This window comes from Alosa pseudoharengus, unplaced genomic scaffold (genome assembly GCF_046254945.1).
Source record: "Alosa pseudoharengus isolate Yale_2024_CS ecotype anadromous, Long Island Sound unplaced genomic scaffold, YU_APseudo_1.1 YU_APseudo_1.1_scf_15, whole genome shotgun sequence".
Taxonomy (NCBI): Eukaryota; Metazoa; Chordata; class Actinopteri; order Clupeiformes; family Clupeidae; genus Alosa; species Alosa pseudoharengus.
The window spans coordinates 22230107-22251585 of NW_027468620.1; the positions used below are offsets into that span (position 1 = coordinate 22230107).

At 41.7% G+C, this 21479-nt stretch overlaps 1 protein-coding gene across 3 annotated transcripts in view; it reads left to right on the forward strand.

Annotated features, from left to right (window-relative positions):
- Positions 1-21479, forward strand: part of grid1a (glutamate receptor, ionotropic, delta 1a) — a 247144-nt gene that overhangs the window by 221311 nt on the left and 4354 nt on the right. For 2 of the 3 annotated variants that reach the window (XM_076285087.1, XM_076285085.1), the window contains exons 10-15: positions 519-716; positions 1096-1426; positions 3543-3681; positions 18078-18273; positions 19871-20037; positions 20938-21178. In XM_076285087.1, the coding sequence (XP_076141202.1) occupies positions 519-716; positions 1096-1426; positions 3543-3681; positions 18078-18273; positions 19871-20037; positions 20938-21178 (1272 nt within the window). Of the gene's footprint in view, positions 1-518; positions 717-1095; positions 1427-3542; positions 3682-18077; positions 18274-19870; positions 20038-20937; positions 21185-21479 lie in introns of all 3 variants that reach the window. The other variant, XM_076285086.1, reaches the window with a different exon arrangement.

The following is a 21479-nucleotide window of genomic DNA, read 5'->3' on the forward strand; positions in this document are numbered from 1 at the left end:
TTGAGGAGAGGGATGTTCGAGTCAGAGCTAATTTCAGTAGCACTTTGTCCTGTCCACTACTGCCCTGACACTTTCTTCCCGTAATGTCCCTGAGTGAAATTTAGAGAGGTAATTTCTGACTGATGAAGCATCACGCGCCTCTGTGAGCACAGTGTTTCAGGTCAGTGGTCTCTGCAGAAAGCCTGGATTCAGATTAACTTCTGGTCCTGTCGTCTAGTTTTTAGCCACCGTGATGGTGGTGCTGTTGATAGAGACTAACACTAGAAAGACACACGCCCTCTATCTATGCGATCAATATGGTAGGCCAGGCTCGGGTAGCTTCTGTCTTGCACTATAAACCATTTCAAGGACGCAGTAGACTCATCTGATGCTGTTTTGTTTTGTATATTTAATGCTTGTTTTTCTCTCACTAAGAAAAAATGAATTAAAGATTTATTAAGGCCTTTTAAAGGATTTTTTATTGAGTTGCCTAATGCCATTTGATTGTTCGGTTTTTTTCCCACTTCTTTTTATTTCAGGAGGAACCATTTGTGATGGTGGCAGAAAATATTCTAGGACAAACCAAACGTTACAAAGGCTTTTCTATTGATGTGCTAGATGCACTTTCTAGGATTTTAGGCTTCAAGTATGATATCTATCAAGTAGAAGATGGCAAATATGGCTCCCTTCTCCCCAACGGTTCCTGGAATGGCATGATTGGAGAACTCATTGGAAAGGCAAGTTGTTCTAGAATGAGAATGTTAGACTGTTGTAGTTCTTGTTGCCCATGGATTTTTATGTGCACTGTAAATTTGGTGAGGTGGTCCTCTGAGGGATCCCCCCCCCCCACACACACACACTTTTTTTCAGTGTAAAATCCATGCCAGTTTATATTATTGTCTATAATTACATGGGCATATTTCCCTCCAAATTGTACATTGTGCCTCAGAATGCAACATAAACAGCATAAAATGAGATTTTAGATTTAATTATCTTGAATATACTATAAATCAATCTACCAAACAACTTACCACTCCACTGAAATAAAGGTGATTGGGTCATCCACCGTCAAAGAAAATGCTGTAGTATTTATTTTGTTTTTTATATTCATCACAGAAGGCAGACGTGGCCATCTCAGCCATTACGATCACGCCGGAGCGAGAGGGCGTGATTGATTTCAGCAAGCGCTACCTGGACTACTCTGTTGGCATCCTAATGAGGAAGTCTCAGGAGAACATCAACATCTTCTCACTGCTGGCGCCCTTTGACCTGGCTGTGTGGGCCTGCATCGCGGCGGCCATCCCTGTGGTGGGAGTCATGATTTTCCTGCTGCGCCGCATTCAGTCCGTCCGTGCGCAGACCCTCCCCGGTCCCCACCCGCCCCCGTCGGTCACCACTTCACTTCAGAGTGCCGTCTGGATTGTCTACGGAGCCTTCATGCAGCAAGGTAAGGGGGAAGTTTTTACAGGGTCCATCGGCCTGACCGGCATTTAGCAAGACACAAGCAATTCCCATTGATTATTTTCAGACTGAAAGCTTTATAAGGCTTGTCTAGAAGCAGAAGGAATGGTGCAATGCTTTTAGAAAACAGGGCGAATATGCTGATTTTATTGTCCATCGAATGTAAACAGTGTGACGTCACCTCTGACAAGGTCAAATTTTCCCTAAAGCTTTAACATACCCCCATGTGTGGAGTGGCAAAGTATATACATTCAACTCGAGACCTCTTATGAAATGCGACATTTGAGAAAATATCAAGCATCAAATTAAAAGCAAATACCAGGGATGTTCACCCCGTCCCTGCGGGTTGGGTCTTCACCGTGTCACATTGGCCATCTGTGCCGAGCATCTCCAGGAATTAAATTGGCAGCTCTCCCCTGGGTGAGTTCACCGATGGGCTTCTCTTGTCTTGTATGGCCACAATAAGGTACTTTGGACAAAAACACAAGGTTGCCTTCTAAATTGTTGTCTGAATTCTCCTCCAAGGCCAGAAAATATTGGCAGCTTGTACAATGGGAATGATTGTAAGCTGAGGGCATTTCAGAAACTACGGTCTGAATTCCAGGGCTGGCCATGGTGAGGAGGAGAGAAAAGGGAATATAACCCTGCGGTTCTCTGGAGATTTAGGCAATACGAGGAAAGAAAATGTCAGTTTTGACAGTGGCGGACATAAAAGTCAATGTCAATAAATACAAATGAGCAAGCTGTTCATCAAATATTACCATCGGCAGGAACACCCTCGATTTGCATAGCTATTCAGGTCCAAACACAAGGCTCTTTTTTTTTTTTTTTTAATCTTGCACCGTGACGACATTTTGCAGACTTCAGTTCTCCAAAGGTGCCTTTCATTGGAGGAATATGAGGTCTGCTGGGTCTGATCCAGGCATGTGAGATTTGGATAAATGACTACTTCAGCAGTGTCACCGAACCCTCGCAGCTGGATCTATCAAAGTCTGGCTCTGGGCCCGTCTTGCTTTTGAAACGCCAAGTGGTTATCGTTTAGGGAGGCTGCCATCACTTGCTCTTACAAACCTTTCTTCTTTTTTAAGGCTTTGGGGTGTTTTTTTTTACTATTATTCCACTTTGCTCTTGTTTCACTCAAGGGCATGGCATAGGCATTGCAATTTGGAACCTGATGCAAACAGTTTGACTTTGCAGTCAAATGAAAGTACATGGTTTTTTTTTTTTTTTTTTAAAGGGAGAGAGAAAACAACTTCTCACATTAATTTGGGTATTGGACTGTTAGGGTTGTTTGGAAAAAAAACATATGAAATTGAGTTCTTGTGGTAATTGCCCACCTATTGTGCAGCCATATAGCCGCCCTCCCATACACGTCCTGTCGATGGGTCCACGCCGGACCTCTGTCGTCATATTGCCACGCTGAGTCACAGCTTCTCCGTCACTGTACTGTACTGTAGGCTTACGAGGCGTCCCAGAGTGGCCAGACATAAAGCTTCAGTCACGACAATGGCTCTTATAATGTTCCATGCTATTCCATTCCTTGATATCCACCCCCCCCTCTCTCTCTCTCCCTCTCTCAGATGACATTTCTGTGACTTTATCCACAAAGGAGAAATCCTATATTGACATTTTCAAAAAAGCTTATGTGTCTCAGTCTCAAGACCCAAATCTGAGCTGAAAAGCCAGCGAGATAAGATGATGAGAAAGGCCACAGTGAATGGGCAAACAAAGTTAAAATAAATAGACGGCTGCAGAGAGACTGTGTGTGTCTGTGAGTGTGTGTGGTGTGTGTGTGTGCGTGTGCGTGTGTGTGTGTGTGTGTGTGTGTGTGTGTGTGTGTGTGTGTGTGTGTGTGTGTGTTGTTTGGGGAATTGTAGATGAGTGGATACTAGGAATGCTGGAGGTCAGGATAGAGGAGTGTGCCAAAATCAAGCTGTAGGAGAAAGTAATGATGCCTGAAAGGAATGTTAGACACTGAACCACTCGGAAGAATAAGGGAGACAAAATGGCCAAGCATAGAGGGTTATGGGACTCTGGGACATAAGGAGTGGATGTTGTGGAGGAAGTGCTGATCTGTTTTTGGTCCCCTCCATTCCTGGTAGGTGGGGATTCCATTATGGGTTCGGTGGCTCTGAGGATTGTGATGGGCAGCTGGTGGCTCTTCACACTCATCGTCTGCTCGTCTTACACCGCCAACCTGGCCGCCTACCTCACCGTCTCGCGCATGGACAATGCCGTGAGGTAAGTGTTGTCCAGCTCTCTCCCCTGATCCCCTGCTTCCCATCCCCCAAAACACTCCCACAGTCCTATTTCTGAAACTCCACTTGAAGTATTCTAATATGGGCCATTCTGGAGCCCCAACCAGACAACAGCTCTGCTCCCGATTTCTCATCCTCTCACCTTCACAGATCCCTGCATCACATCTGTGAATCTACAATTATATACATACCCCTTGGGGATCAATAAAGTATCTATCTATCTATCTATCTATCTATCTATCTATCTATCTATCTACAGTGCATGCTTCTGCTTTTGCACCTTGGCAGGTTGAACAAAATGAAACACATGTCAGATCTACAGTATCTTTGCAGTACTTAAATTAGTACAAGGGGATCAGTGCAGACAGGGAGAACATGGTGAATATCGAAGATGGCCTAGTGAGGAGATTTAAACAATCAAGGCAGTCACAGTAAATCCTCCCAGTGGCACAGTAAATACTCCCAGTGGCACACTTCTCTTTGCTGTTGTTTGTTAACTTCAGAGGGTGATGCCCGTCACGTGTTTAAATGCTAGAGGAAGCACAAGGTCACTGTGGTCTGGTTGAGTGTACTTTGAGGTCTCATTTCACACTGGAGGGTAATTTGGATAAAGCTTTCTACAGAGTTCAGATTAGTTGTAACGTCAAGTCCTAGAAATTCAGCTTGAGGGCTTTGTGTCTTATGTCTTCTGTTACATTTAATTTAAATTGTTTTTTGAAACGCTGATAGCCGCTTTCCAAACGTCTTTGTCCATTATTAGAAATGAGGTCATTATGAGTTTCACAAAAAATGGTCTAATGTCTGAGTGTCTTAATGTTTTTCTTATTTTTCATGGCTTTCATTTTGTGAGAAAATAAATCAACTGCAATATTTTGGAGATAAACAAGATATTTTCTCGCTATTAGCATCGGCAAGATTGCCCTTACATTGCCGATTCTCACATATCTTTCATCCAGTTCTCTTTGTGTTTAGTTCTTTCATAGGAACAACATTTGATTACTACAGTAGCTGTTTCATTTTCTGGACATAATATGTTGATAACTTTTCTTGGGCAAAGATCATTCAACGCCCCACTTATGAATTTAAAATTTCAGGCACCAGAAATTGATGTGTAAAAGCTTTCTCAAAAATGTGTAGCTATTAGAATAATGGGTAATTTAAAAAGAAACAAGATGATGATTGCAGTTTACAGATGATGATTACAGCTACATGAATTTCCGTTCCTTAGTTTCAAATCAAGGGAGACAAATGCAGAAGTTAGACAAGCAGTCCACAAATGCAGAAGTTAGACAAGCAGTCCACATGAATGACAATTAGCTTCTGGCTTTTCTAAATCTGTGTTTTGTTTTCCTTTTTGAGTCTTTTGTATCTTCACACACACACACACTGAGATACACAGCAGGCTCATGGAAGCTCTGATATTACAGTGAGGCAGGGAATAAGAACTGATTGATTTAGTCCTGAGTACAAACGACCAGAAATACCAACATTTAGGCCTACAGAAATCGTAGTGAGAGGAATAAAAAACATTGTTGAGGTAGAACATGTTGTGCTGGCCTGTCATTTGTGTATGGTGTCGGCATATTGTCACCACACTACAGACTCCAAAGTGGAGGCGGCCCACCTTGGTGTGGAGTAGGTTTGCTCTAACCTCTGTAAATGTTATCTGCCAGGTGATCTAATTTATTCTGCTCGGCACTGCGCTGCAGCAGAGTGCTTGGCTCGGGGTTGTGTTTGATTTCATTACATGGATGTTGGACAAACAGTAGAAGCGAAGAGAGTCAGATTTATCAGCGAAAATGTCAAGTAGCGCCACATAGAGCCAGAGAAAGAAAGCCCACAATTGTTTATGAAACAGCAGTCAGACTACTTTACACGCCACATAATCAATGCTATTAACACTACTTATGTCACTATAACCTGCAGAGGGACCTTCATGGTTTCACAGGCTGTAGATAAATGATAAACCCTTAACAATTGTACCCACTGAGAATGCACATGAAGTCTACTCCTTGAAAAACATGGTCATGCTGGGCTGGCATAAGTTGTGTGAGGGAATGAGAGAGACGAAAATACTTTTTATCCCAACTGATTGGCTGGGAAGAGTGAATGCTGAATAATGAAACAGGGTGAGTGCCTCATGTTTCTTTATGGCATTCCAATATGGAGGTTCAGGAGTGTAGTGACGAATGGGCAGAAAGCTGTCATGTGTCCTGCATCAATCTCCCGTACGTCATTAATTCATCCACTCCCTCCCTCTGCCACCATGGCATTTGCTTTGGCACTTTTGTTTTCGCTGAGGCTTTGGTGTATTCTTCAGTCCTCAACTTTTTTTTTTTTAACAACAGAAGTTCATTTGTACAGCGTGTATAGGTGTGACAACATCCAGGTATTCACCACATTTTACACCTTTAACATCATTAAATCAACTAAAGACTTAAAGATGACATAGAATGGATGAGCATTCCAAATTCTCTGTATTTTTGTCACGTCACATCTGTGTTCGCATCACACCCTGTCTTTGCTCAGATTTGCCCGTTTTATTTTTTAGTGGTCATTTTTTAAAGTCCAAGATTATGAAAGAGGAAACAGCCATGTTTTCCGGTTCAAAGTATGCTTTGTGGCCATGCAACAAACTCTCCTTATTCAACAAAGCTAAGGTAAAAAAGGTTTTTCATTCTATGCCTGCTTTAAAGTAAGATTAAAATTGAAAAATGAAGATCTGGATTTTCACAAAATCTTTGAACCCAAGGCTGTCCCCCATCACCTGTGAAATGGCACTTAAACAAAATTGTTTTGGCCGTTAGTGCACTAGAAAGTAATTTTGCTGTTTCTAATGTTTTCACATCCTGATCATTGAGCTGCACTGGATAGAATGGATTTAAGCTACTGAACACGCACTTCCACCTCAGTCATTCGGTTCACTTCATTCTTTTTAAGCTTTAGAAGCAGTTCACGATAATTATCAAATATTGCTTTGCCAACAGCCAGTTTTTATCTTGCTCCATTAATTTATCAGAAAAGCTCAAAGCAGGTCAATGGTGCCCCATAGCACATTCAGGCGAACCTATGCTATTAGGAGATGTTTAATGATAGCAACTTCCATCCTGCAGGATCCAGTTATTCTGCTGCTGATTCTCAAGGGCAAAGATGAATTTTCTTGCCTTCCTCTTTGAAACTAGAGTTCTGACACATTGAGTCCTTCTATCTATCAAAGGAATAAATGCGCTTTCCAAATCACGTGATATTTTGAACAGCTTTCAGTGAAGCATGCAGGTCTAGTAGGCCCTCTTAAGATCTTCCTACCTCACAACCAGAAAACTGTTTTCAACTTTTTATTGATTTCAACTCGGAAACGTCTGGTTTTTTTCATTTCATGGAAGTAGGGTGAGTGATGGCTGTCAATCAACTCTATGGGCTCCTCCAGGACTTTGTTTTAAAAACATCATTGTGTGTGCTGTTACCCGGGAAACTGTATCAAATTGGAATGACCTATGTTTTTGTCCATGTTTTATCTGCTGACCTACTAACTAACTTTCAGTGTAAAATATGTACTTCTGTGCAGCCCTGAAATGGCTGGCTGGAGCTTGTAATTATAGCTGACACTTGATTAAACACAAAGGGAAGATAACAATCACCGTATTATAACACCACAGAGTTTTTTGTTGTTTTTTATGCAGGAAATACATAAAGATAGCTCACAGTTAATATTTTCAGACTGCTGTTACTAATTAAACACACACAAAACATGTAGGTTTTATAGGCTTTATTTAATCAACAGTGTAGCTGGTATCTTCATTTCTCAAGTGAATCTGCCATGAATTCGTTTTACCAAGCATCGCAGCAAAATGTAATTCTGGATCTGACCTTGGTGTAATCCATGAAATTCTCTTGTTCGATAGACTAATGCTGGTGCTGACTCTGGAGAGCTCTGCCTATGGAGTTTATTTTGTCTTGCTTGAAATTTGCAATCAAAGAGCATTTTTAGGAAAGTTTCATTAATATATTATCACATCATATATTATTTATTTCTCCCAGATGGACACTGACTGGTAATTATGAATTATGATATGAAAGCTTTACAAGTTTGATAGAATATTGAAAGCTAAATGCATTGGGCACACAGCACCTCATGTTATTATTTATTTTTTCTATAGAATGTGGAATCACAGTTGAAGAATGTGGAGTGTGAAAGGGATATACCAGAGAGGGTTGAAGCAAAGCAGTGATGAAGGATCTTTGGGTATACATCATCTTGTTGTTACTGTTCTATTCTAAAATCCACTTTCAATTAGTTTTGTTTTTAAAGATGTATTCATGTTGCATCAGAAGATTAAAACAAACAACATAACAACATATGTTTTGTTACGAAAGGCCTCATCATACCCTCTCCTCACTCACAGCTATAGCCTCTTTGGTTCTTCTCCCCCGTACAGCTGCTTAGGACCTGTGTCAACCCCTCGTCTTGTGACTGTACACGTACAGTACCATAGAGCTCTCACAGTATCTCACCCACAGTATAGCCACCCCCCACCCCTTAGCAGTCTTAATGCACTCGTCTCAACCTTCAGCGGGTGCTGCTGTGTGGGTTCGGCCTCTCCTCTATCACCCTGGTTACCTCAGGAGCAGCCCTTCTCTGTGGAGGGTCCCTGCTGACTGACCTCCTGTGGTGCCTCCTTCCCTTCAACCCCCCCCCCCCCCCACACACACACACACACACACACACACACACACACACACACACACACACACACACACACACACACACACACACACACACACACACACACAGACCACCACCACCACCACCACCCACCCCACACCTTCCATCTTGAGGTTCCCTGCATTGGTGGATGCCTCGGATCCCCCAGGATACTCAACACCTCCTACACTGCCTGGTCTCCCCAGTCTCTCTCTCTTTCTCTCATATGTTTTTGTCCATGTGAAACTTTCATCTTCTGTCATCCCCACTTGTTTGAGGAACATTAATATTCTGCAATCCTTACCATTTAAACCAGCTTAAGGGTCCAAATGCCCACTTCTTTAACTTCCAATTAGTTTTACTCACCAGAGGGATCTTCAAACAACAAACCGTCACTTGAGACTCAGGCCTTTCAGCTTGATGCTAATAGCATCACCATGTAACTCCTGCAATTCAATCAGAAGTCTAAGTATTTCTGAAGGCCATTCAGAAGTGGAACTGGAGCTGCCAGAAGTGTTAGGAAATCACTGTGTTGCACACACTTTCCAAACATTCATAAGATAGTTGTACTGACATTAGGCAAGCTCACCATGCCCTTTGCAATCATGTTTTAGTCAAAAGCTTTGGCCCATGGAAGCCTGATTTTGCTGGCACCTTTTGGGTGTTCACATCAAGGCCAAACAGACTTTCCATAATACAGCAGGCTACAGTACAGTGTAGTCTATGTGCTGCCAGAAACTTTTGAAATATGCTCAAACTTGACTTGACACCTATAAAGTAGATTTGGTAAAACAAAGTTTAATCACTGTTCAATATCAATGATCTTTGAATGGTAACTATAACAATCATAGTAAAAGACGGTTGAACTAAATGTACCAAAAAATTTGAAGCATTGAGCTTGAGCTATTCTAAGAATACATGTAGTGCTGGCACTAGTTCACACTCTCACAAGACTGCTCCCATTGAAGTGCATAATTACACTGATGAAGTCAACCAAACGGGAATCATTTTTTTGTCCTTTAGTAATCAGTGATAGCACAATTAACCCTAATTATTTGGAAATAGTATGTGTGTGTGTGTGTGTGTGTGTGTGCCTGTTTGTCTGTCTGTCTATTTTGTATTTGTGTGTGTGTGTGTCTGTTCCTGCCCATGTATTCATGACAGATAGTGTCCACACATGCTTATGTCCGTGTGTGTGTGTGTGTGTGTGTGTGTGTGTGTGTGTGTGTGTGTGTGTGTGTGTGTGTGTGTGTGTGTGTGTGTGTTTGTGTATGTGTGTGTACGTGTGTGGCTCATAGCTGCTAGCTGAAACCCTGTGGGGCCCAGTGCTGACTTTTGTGTGAAGCAGGGCCTAATTAGCGCACACTGCCATACAGCCTGTGCTTATTCACATGCCCCGCATGAGCTGCACCTGCTATTGCTTAATAGCCTTGTTTGTTATCTTCGCTTTGATCGTTAGGCCCTGGCAGCGCATGATACCGGCCCATTACAATGGGGCACTCCTTTACAAGGGTGATCATTACAGGAGATGAAACCAGGGTCATGAGCAGACCCGTAAGATTCCTGCTTTTATTCCATTATGTATTAGTCCATACTGTTTTTCTACCTTGGTTAGGAGCAGCTTGTTAACAAGCTACTTGAATGCTTCATGTTGTTTCTGTTCTGAGCCTTCCTTTGTTTGCCTGATTGCAGTCTTTGGTTGATGGGCTGCCACTTAAATTCATAATAACCCTTAAATCTTCAAGAAGTGTTTGTTTTTCTCACATCCACTCTAGACAGCCAAAGCAGAGCAGATAGCTAGCTGGCTTGATTTTAACCTGTTGAGGAGTACGGTCACAAATATGTGATTAGAATGTTCGCAATCCGAGAGTTCCGTATTATGATGCGACAATTACCCTCAGAGATTTTCCCCATAGGCTGTATACTGTAAAGAACACTGAAACTATAGATTGTTTGTGTAGAATTCTAGAAGGAACCGGGGAAATAATTCACTCCTCAACAGGTTAAAGGACAACTCTCTCACTCTTTGCACACTGCATTTCAGCCTCATCGCTCTGGACAAAAGCTTTTAATCCCAAAGTGCCAATAGAAAAACAATAGAGAAATAGCTTTGTTCAAGCCTCTATTATTCAGATAGCAACATTGTACAAATTATATCAGTTACGGTATATATTGATTTTATTAGTGGTTTATGTAAGGGATAATGTATAGAACGCCGGTCATTATGGGGAAAATAAGTCCCGACAGGGCGAACTGGACCCCGACGCGCCAGCGGAAGGGACTTATTTTTCCATAATGACCGGCGTTCTATACATTATCCTGCTTATTATACGGCTACTTGCCAAAACGAAAAAATAAACTCCATGGTATGTCTCTTTACACTTATTTGTTACCGTTTCGTCGTGGCTTTTGCTGAGAAACAAATAGTTCGCAACACACGCTGAACTTGAATCAAACATTCTTTAGAACACAGCTGATCAACCGTCTGCTTTCACTTTTGAATGAAGTTCCAAGCGCAAACTCCGTTGCCATTGACAGCGGTCATTCTTGTTTTCAGAGGTCCTTTCCCAAGAAATAATGACCGCTAGAACTTTTGGAAATCCCATTCAAGTCAATCGAGCATTCTACTTGCATTGTGAAGAGCCGTATAATAATTAAGCAATACGGTATGAGTGAGAGTGGGGTTGGTAAAGAATATGTCCATGGTCTTGATTCAGCCTAAGGCAAGAGGTTAGTAGCCCCTGTCTCCAGCTTGCAGTATCTTGGATGGAGAGGCAGACATGCTAGCAAGGAGGCTAAACCCATAGGTGCCTGTATATATTTTCTCTTAAGACATCACATCTCTCTCACTGCACATGTACTATGTCCGCTGGCTGCTTAGATAGTGAAAATACCATTGGAAACACCATACCTTGAATTTCCCCTGGGGATCAATAAAGTATCTATCTATCTCTATCACATCACAAGTTATAACATATGGAGTCCATACAAATAGGACTCCACGATACAATCTATTTTTGGGCAAAGTGAGAGGCTGATTCAGAGAGGAAGAGTTAAAAAGGAGGAACATAAACACAGAACACAGAGCCGCAGTGCCTCAGTCTGTAGGGCATCCATCTGGGAGTTAGAGGGTTGCCGGTTAGAGTCTCCTCCTGGCTGTATGTTGAATTGTCCTTCAGCAAAATATGCAACCCCAAACTGCTCCAAATGGCCTCTGACATTGGTTTGTAGATGTGGGGTGTGAAATGTGAAGCACTTTTCTCAGAGAAAAAAGCTGTCCATTTAATAAATGCACCTGGCATACAACCAGAAAAGGACTTTTCAAGAGTTCAAGCTACAAGAGACATTTTTCTTTACTGTTCACACAGACATTCACATAAAGTTTGATAAAGGATTACAAAAGACTTATTTCTTATAAAAATACTTATTTTCTTATTTTTCTTTATTTTCTTATATTTTTATTCTTAAAATGGTTGGTTCTCTATTCATGTTGAGACTAAATAGTAGGCCTATTAAGTGATTAAAGAAGATTGAGCTAAGTAATTTAGGGACTCAAGCAATTAACGTTAACGTTTTAGGAGTTTTAGGGTTTGTTTCCATAGACATGGTTGTTTATTTCTCTCCCAAAAAGTCACATTTGTTCACATTAAGTCTTCAGATATGTGAACAACCGGCATGAAAAAAGCCAATTAGGTCAAGGAAGAGACCAATAGGTAAAAGCTCTAGAGCAAGGGTGTCAAACATAAGGCCCGGGGGCCAGATCAGGCCCACCAGCAGGTTTCATACGGCCCCCCAGATGTTTTAGGTAGGAAGGGAAAATTAGAAAAAAAGATCACATCCAGTTGTCTTCAACAATGTGTAATAAACAAATTGATAACCTAGCACTACAAACCATCCTCAGGAAGGAAGAAGCAGAAAAACTAACATGGAAGTAGGGTATTTCAAGAGAGAAAAAGCAGACAGCAGTACATTATTTGTACTTGTCTGCTCATACTGTAAGTGATATGTAAGGGACAATGTATAGAACGCCGGTCATTATGGGGAAAATAAGTCCCGACAGGGTGAACCGGACCCCGACGCGCCAGCGGAGGGGTCTTGTTTCGCCCTGAAGGGACTTATTTTCCCATAATGACCGGCGTTCTATACATTATCCCGCTGATTATACGGCTACCTGCCAAAACGAAAAAATTAACTCCACGATATGTCTCTTTACACTTATTATGACCGCCGCGCAGCGAAGCGGCGGTCATATAGGTTTAGTCAGATTTTTTTATTTTATTTTTTTTTCGCATGCCCAAATTTCCGTCAATGATTCCCGGGACACTGAAAGACCGGGGTACACGAAACTTGGTGGGCATGTAACCCCACATGGATAGCATGGAACCATCGTTTTTCGTTTTGATCTGTAGCCCCCCCGCTTGACTGCACCCCCCGAAAGGAGGGTAGGGCAGACAGAGTTTTCTGTGAATATCTCGAGAACCGTAAGGTTTAGGAGGACCATTTTTTTTTTTATGTTGATCTCAAGGGGCCACGTCAACCCATTCCATAACCACTCATTAAATGTATAGCGCCACCTAGTTAAACACAAAAAAGTAAAAATGAGGTGTTGTAATCGCAGGTATCTGTGACCTAACATAGTCAAAACTGCACGAAATTGGAAGTGTAGGATCATTATGACACCCTCTGTATGCACGCCAAGTTTCGTGGAATTCCGTTCATGGGGGGCCACACAATAAATTAATTTATGTTACTATACACCAACTGGCCTGTAGGTGGCCAGAGACAGTTTTCTGTGAATATCTCGAGAACCGTAGGGCCTAGGAGGTCCACCTTTTTTATGTATGTTGGTCTTAAGGGGGCATGTCAACCCATCCCATTACCACTTATTTCATGTATAGCGCCACCTAGTTAAAAATGAAAAAGCAATAAATTAGGTGTTTTCATCACAATATCTCTGGCTGACAAGGTCAAAACTGCACGAAATTAAAACTGTAGGATCATTATGACACCCTCCATATGCATGCCAAGTTTTGTGTACTTTCGTTCATGGGGGGCCTTACAATAAAATAATGTATGTGTACATTTAGTGACGTACACCAACAAGGATTCCCGGGACACTGAAAGACCGGGGTACACAAAACTTGGTGGGCATGTAACCCCACATGGATAGCATGGAACCGTCGTTTTTCGTTTTAATCTGTAGCCCCCCCACTGGACTGGACCCCCCGAAAGGAGGGTAGGGCAGACACAGTTCTCTGTAAATATCTTGAGAACTGTAGGGACTAGGATGACCATTTTTTTCCGTATGTTTGCCTCCAGGGGTCATGTTAACCCATTTCATGTACACACATGTGCACAAACAGATACACACACACACACATACATTCACATTAATCATACGTATGACACATACTCACACAGTAGACATATGTACGCTTGCATGCACAGGCACATACGCAGGCACACACACAAGCACACACACACACACACACACACACACACACACACACAACATAAACATGTACATGCAAACATGCACACAATTCAAGAATTTCTCAGAATTATGAACAGGCAAGATGGAGGTGTGGTTGTATAAAATGAATTTTACATGTGAAATCTATGAACTAATCATGTTTTGGTACTTGTTGTCTAGCAGATATCAGTGAGAATTGAGTGTGGATAATGCAATTTAGTGAGACAATTAGAATCATATAGGCCTTTCAGCGTGATTTATTTTTGTGGAAAAAATGTGCTGGACTGGGCGGCGGTCATATTTTGTACCGCTCTGCGGTACATCTAGTTTGTTACCGTTTCGTCGTGGCTTTTGCTGAGAAACAAATAGTTCGCAACACACGCTGAACTTGAATCAAACATTCTTTAGAACTCAGCTGATCAACCGTCTGCTTTCACTTTTGAATGAAGTTCCAATGGAAGAAGTGACCGGAAGTACTTGCGGAGTGATATGATCAGCAGCACAAAACCCGTTGCCATTGACAGCGGTAATTATATGTTTGCAGCGGTAATTACATGAATTTATTTTACCGTAGAACGTTGGGAAATCCCATTCAAGTCAATGGAGCGTTCTACTAGCATTGTGAAGAGCCGTATAATAACATCAAATAACTAATAACAATGATGGCCCACCACGAGGTCTCATTCCAACAAATCCGGCCCACTAATATGAGTTTGACACCCCTGCTCTAGAGGAACAGAATAAGACAGGACATTGAAAAGGGTAAACAAATTAAGCTCTGTAATTGAAATTAAATATATCATTTAAAATATTTCTTCAAGCCTATAAAGGCCCAGGAAAGACTTTTACACACCATTACACACCAAATGAAAAAGTAAAAGTCATTTTAGATTTTCTAAATGTTGGTCATTGATAAGTACTAAACTATTTGTTCAGCCATTATCGTCTGTCTCGTCTTTTCCATTTTTTGAAAGAACTGCACTCATCTTCTACTTGCTTCTCTGTCCATGCATTTTGTAGTCTTTTACTATGATCTGGTTTGGACAGTATCACTGATGTTCCATCATAAGGTAATTCCCCAGGAGTAATTTCAAATCCTTATGACCCTGTGCTAAATGCACATGTCTTTTAAAAGGATTTGAATAGGATGAGGAAGAGGAGTCCTTTGATAGCCATGTGTTTTTGTTGATGCTTGTCTCTGTGCTGCCGTTTCAGCCCACCTAGAATGAAAAAGAGTCATCTCCCCCCATTCATCCAGTATGTGCAGCCTGGCTTTTGAGAAAATGCTGTGCCCCACACAATGACATCCCCTCTCTTTTATAAAGACTGAACTCGCTCAAAGAAAACAACGAACAAGAGGAAGGGCAAAAATTGTGTAGATCAAAATGGTTTTTCCACCTCACCATTACAGCTAATGGCACATTTTGTCCGTGATCTATTGCTTTTCACTCTGACCATATAAATGGAGTGCTTGATGCTGATGGACGCTGATCCTCAAAGGGACATATGTATGTTTAGAGGAAGCGCGTTCATTTCAAGATGGAGGCAAAGTCCCAGTTAATGCTGCTCAGTACTGTGGTCCCACAGTCATTGTTCTGTGCCATTGTTTTTATTTTTAATACCTATCGCTTATAAAAAGAAAGTAACAGTAGCCCACTGGTTAGCACTCTGGACTTGTAACCGGAGGGTTGCCGGTTCAAGCCCCGACCAGTGGGCCCGGGCTGAAGTGCCCTTGAGCAAGGCACCTAACCCCTCACTGCTCCCCGAGCGCCGCCGTTGTAGCAGGCAGCTCACTGCATCGGGATTAGTGTGTGCTTCACCTCACTGTGTGTTCACTGTGTGCTGTTTGTGTTTCACTAATTCACCGATTGGGTTAAAAGCAGAGACCAAATTTCCCACCATGGGATCAAAAAAGTATATATACTTATACTTAATGTGTTGCCGGCTACAATATTGAATGTTTCCTGCTCTTTGGTTATCCATTGGAGTGCCCCAATCATTCTCTTGCTTTCTTAATTGCTCTTATACCTGATAACCTCATTGCAATTAACCTGATGAATGAACTTTACTGAGTGGATTTTATTAAAGCAAAAGTATAAGGAAATCGATAGTCCTTGCGATCTTTCTAAATCCTTAGTGCTTTTATGTACAGATGATCTGCACCAGCATTTAAATAGTCTCTACAGCCTCTCTTATCAAACAATCATGCCCTTTTTGTGAAGTTTATTCTTCTCATTTGTCACAAATGCTAGATGAAACAATGATATAATATATTGAGTTGCCATAGTCCATGGCAGGAAATGCTCTGAAGTGGAATGTATGACGTTATTGTTGACTCACAAGTAATGATCTCAATTTGAGTGTGTCTTGGGCTGCTAAAAGACTTCAGAGGTGACTGCACCATGGACATCTCAGTGTAAATTACACACTGCTTCAGCTCCAACTATCGCTCGTAAGGCGATTGTGAGCAAGCAGCTTAACTCATTTTTAACTCTGAACTCAATGGGCCTTGAGTGTGAGAACCCACCATCATAAATCGAGCTGTCAAGAGGGTGATGGTGGGCATAAACCATCCCAGCAGTTGTTTTAAACAGGCAAACACAATATACAGAGTTAATTAAATTGATTAATTGTCCAGATTTTATTATCTGGAGATGTGTGATTTGATTCATGGAATTTTAACATAATTGGACACAGTGTAATTAAAAGAGCTGATAGGGAATACAGATTGAGGAACCCAGGTCTTTACGAATCACGAAAGAAAGTTCAGTCAGCTGCAAAGAATAAATAAATAAAAGAATGAAAATATGCAGTTTGTGCTGAGGGTGGGGGTTGCAGTTAGGCTAGTGGGAATCTGCATAATTATTTCTTAACGTCTAACATTTACCTTAAGTGACAGAATGACTAAAGTTGTTAGGCCTGCAGATGGTGTGTTATGGATGAAGTCTCAGACAAACCTCACAGAGTTCAGGGTAAGAGTTCCCATTTTGCAGCTGGTGAATAATGTTTCAAACTGGTGAGCCTTTCTCTGGTGCTGACACTATCGTTAGTGGCAGAAGGTCAGTATAAACGGGTCATAGCGGAAAGGTCATTTGCGCAATGACAAATGGTATACGTAGATTTTTCATTAAGGGCACTTCCACCTGATCAATACAATGCAAAGGAAAAGAAATCTCCCACTGCCCTGGTCTATGACCTCAGATGGATTAGCAAAGTGGTAAAGTGAGGTGAAGGACAAGCACTTGTAGTTATGTTTTATGAAATAACATTTTCTTTTTCTTATCTGGGTCTGCAGTTGTTGGCCTAATCAATAGGATGTAAATGATTAGGTATAAACCTAAGCTGAGCTGGTATACACAGTGTATAACAGTGTATATGTCTACAAAGAGATTTAATTGTTATGTTAGAGGGATATTTTTCTAAATCCCTTACTGGCAGATATATGTGATGTAGTCCATTGAAACAAATCAGGGTTTCAGCTCTGTAGCAGTGAATAGCATTAGAGTATTTCCTGCTTCACACATCTAAGTAAAACACTGAAACAGTGGGTGTTACAGTTGTTCTCTTCTTTTGTGTCAATTGACTGCTCTTCAAGGTAGCAGACAATCAATGGTGTACTAGCTGTTGTCATACATTCATTTGCAGCAGACACAAGGTGTGACAAGTAATATCCCATTGTTGATAAGTTTGCTGAATAGTCTTTAGTGTTAGGTGCTAACAAATCTTGTTTGTGTGGTGTAATTGTGTTACACTGGTGAACATACTTTTTCTAGTGACGTTTGAGGCTAATTAGTTTAAATTTGTTGTGCATTTCGCTTCATTACATTCAGTCAGAAGTCATTAGAGCTGATGTTTTTTATATATGCCTTTTTTAATGAGATAGGATAGTGGAGAATGACAGGAAGTGAGTGGGAGAGAGAGTCAGGGTGGGATCCGGAAAGGACCACGGGGCGGGAATCGCACCCGGGTCGCCGGTGTACGGTGCAGGTGCCCCAGCCAGTCGCGCCACGGCCGGGGCCAGAGCTGATGTTTCTACAGCAACAAGGATCTTGTGAAGTACAGATACTGTATTGCTCAAAAAACACTAAAGTGATTTTGAATAAGAGCATCTGAATGCAATTGTGCTGATTTTGCAGCACTAAACATTTGATTCTGTTGAAAATACAGTATTTTCACAGTGCTGTCCGCCTCTCTCTGTCTGCAGAACTTTTCAGGACCTGTCCAAGCAAATGGACCTGTCATACGGCACAGTGAGGGACTCCGCGGTGTTCGAGCACTTCCGGGTCAAGGGCACCAACCCACTAGAGCAGGACAGCACCTTCTCTGAACTCTGGAGGACTATCAACAAGAACCAAGGACAGGACAACTCAGTGGCTGACCCTGCAGAGGGCATCCTGAGGGTAAACAAACTAAGCCTTTAATGAGCCTTTAATGCCTTTAATCACTGTGTTTCTACTGCACACATTTGACATAAAGATGGCCGACTAAAAAACACCCAACCCAATGACCTACCGGAGATTTTCCTGTTGAGCATGGATTATTGGCACCCCTACAGGGGTGCCAATAATCCATGCTCAACAGGAAAAAAGTCCAAGGGAGCTGGTATTCCAGTATTCTGGAACAAATTCTTATGTATTTCACTGAGACCATTTCAACCATGGGCAATATAATGAGGTTTTAATAGAGTGTGTAGCCCCCTCCCTTCTGCCTAAATTCTGTACCATAACACATCCATTTAACATTCATTAAAATTGGAGTGCATTTTATTAGCAAGCAATAGGGTACATTACATATAATAGACTTTTGAAAGGTCGTTTTTTAGATTGTTGAAATTTACTTAACCTTGAACATATTTCACAAAAATATTCTTACAGTATGTCTTTATATTATTTCTTTTAATTGGCCAATCTGCTGAAATTAACTTTCATGTAACTCATATTAGTATCCTCAACTTTAAAAAGAAAAAAGGCTAGCAAAAGTTTTAAAGTCCATAGACCCTAAAGTCCATAGAGCCTATTAATATTCTGTTGATATATTGATATATTGTTGTAGAGGAGAAGTTTTGTGTGAAAGGAATTAAACGCCTATCTCATATGCCTGTCTCAAATACAAGCCGTTGCAGTTTGGCAATTTTGGAAAATAAAGATGAGCTATTATTTGAAGTTTTTCTGTATATCTGTTTGCTCTGTATATTATTGCTCATAATAATCAGTGCATTTACTTACTGACTTACAGCTGAGTAGGCTCAGCCATATGGTTTTGAAACGTCCACGGCCCACTGCTACCGCATGACATAGGGAATGTTTGTGATTCAGTGTACTTGTGTTACTTGGAGAGAAATCGCTTGAGTGGCAATGTTAACGCAACTCAGTTGGCGAGATAGGAATATTCAAAGGAAGACAACAGCTTTGTTACCTTCCTTTCAGTGCAGTTCAAAAGAGCCAGGGAACAGAGGCTGTTTTTGTGTGTGTGTTCTTTATGTATGTGTGTATATATATATATATACACACAATCCTGCTGCTTGATCCATTGCTGAAAGGGTGAAAATAACACTTGACAGGAAAGTCATTTCAGATACCTCAGAGGATGTACAAAGCCAGTGCCCTCTTTGTATGAGGAGTCAGTCCCTCATACAGGCTGCAATATTACCACTCCACAAAGGCTTCTCTACCTGACCTCAAACAACCACAAAAGAATATGTTTATTGATGTATTTCTTCAAAATGCTCTTGTTCTTATATAACCGTTGTCATATTGCATCATGCAATTCTGCAGTGATGTAACTGCACTGCAATTAATTTGATTTTTTCTCAGAAATACCAAATAAGTCAGACCTGAGCCCAAGTCATGGAGAATGCACTGGCTAGCCTTACAATTTTTACTTTTGTGTCAGTATTCCAAATGTTTGTTTTGTGTGTGTGTGTGTGTGTGTGTGTGTGTGTGTGTGTGTGTGTGTGTGTGTGTGTGTGTGTGTGTGTGGACGTATGCATTTCCACAGGCCAAGACTCAACCCTATGCCTTCCTGTGGGACATGGCAGTGGTGGAGTATGCTGCCCTTACAGACAGCGACTGCAGCTTCACCGTAAGGGGGAACAGCATCTCTAGCAAAGGCTACGGCCTGGCTCTGCAACACGGCAGTCCGTACAGAGACCTCTTCTCTCAGAAGTGAGTCTCTCTTCCTCTCCCATTATCACTCTCTTCCCAAGCCTTCCCAAGGCCCTACGGCTTTTCACATTGGCTTTTTGACTTTTTGCACTAACCTGCAGTATTTCATAGTGTTTCCTCCTCTATGCAGTAATGAGAAAATCTATGTGGAAAGAATTCTGTCAGCAATGAAAGTGATGTATTTGTACATTTTGCACTATTGCGATAATGTGGCAAGCACTTTCATTCATCTTGAAGTTCTCATTTCAATTGGAGTTAGAGAGGATGTTTCTTTCTTTTTTTCTCTAATTGGATGAAGTATGCTCTAGTGTTATGAAATGTCTGGTTACAAAATGCTTTCTGATGCAAGACGTACTGTAATGAAGGCCCTTTCTCCAAGATTAATATAGCACAAAAAGTGCTATTAAAAATCTTTTGTAAGATGTTTGTGTCTATTGTCTACTGCCTTGTCAATAGTTGTGTGAGGGATATTGTTGTCATTTTTTTGATGTGGGCAAATGAGTGTTTTCTTACAGATAATAATCTCATTCTCAAGTTGGAAAACAATATAACAAGATCAAATTTAGAGTGTACTGTACATAGAATGTGCAAAGTATCTTGATCATCATGATTGTCACTGATTGTCACTGTCAAGAATTAGAGTGCAAAGCTATGCAATCTAGAGCATGTCCTTATTTATGTGCTGTAGTTTGATTAAAAGATGGAGCTGAATGTAACAGACCGTATGATTATGACAGACATTATTCTGCAGCTTTACAGTCATAGGCCGCTACCATTGCTATTGCACTAGTTTCACCAGTCAAGTTGATGTAATCCCTCCACCCTGGGAGATGGATGACTTTGGACTCTTTTTTCCTGTGACCCCACCCCATACCCCTCTCCCTCTCCTCGCTGTCTCAGGATCCTGGAGCTGCAGGAGAAAGGCGAGCTGGACATTCTCAAGCAGAAGTGGTGGCCCCGCAAGGGCCGGTGTGACCTGGACAGCCAGTCGGACGCACAGCCCGAGGGCCGCGCCCTGCGGCTGCACAGCTTCGCCGGCGTCTTCTGCATCCTGGCGGCGGGGCTGCTGCTGGCCTGCCTGGTGGCCGCCCTGGAGACCTGGTGGAACAGCCAGCGGTGCCGGCGGGCTCAGCCCAAAGAGGTGACCGCGAGCGGCGTGGCCGCAGACAAGCCCAGGCCCGCGCCCTGGCACGACTGCGGCGCCACTGCCACACTCTACTTTATGGATCCAGACGCCACAGACGTGAGCCCTGATTTAGTAGAGCTCCAATACACACAGTTATAGGTGTGACAATCAATAACAATTATTATCCTTTTTAACCTCTCTGTTTCCTTGTTTTGTTTTACTACATTGATTTCACGTTTGTTTTACAATACTTTTATTGATTAGGGACAAATAATTTTCTGGTTGATTACTTTAGGGACAAACATGTCAAGTATCT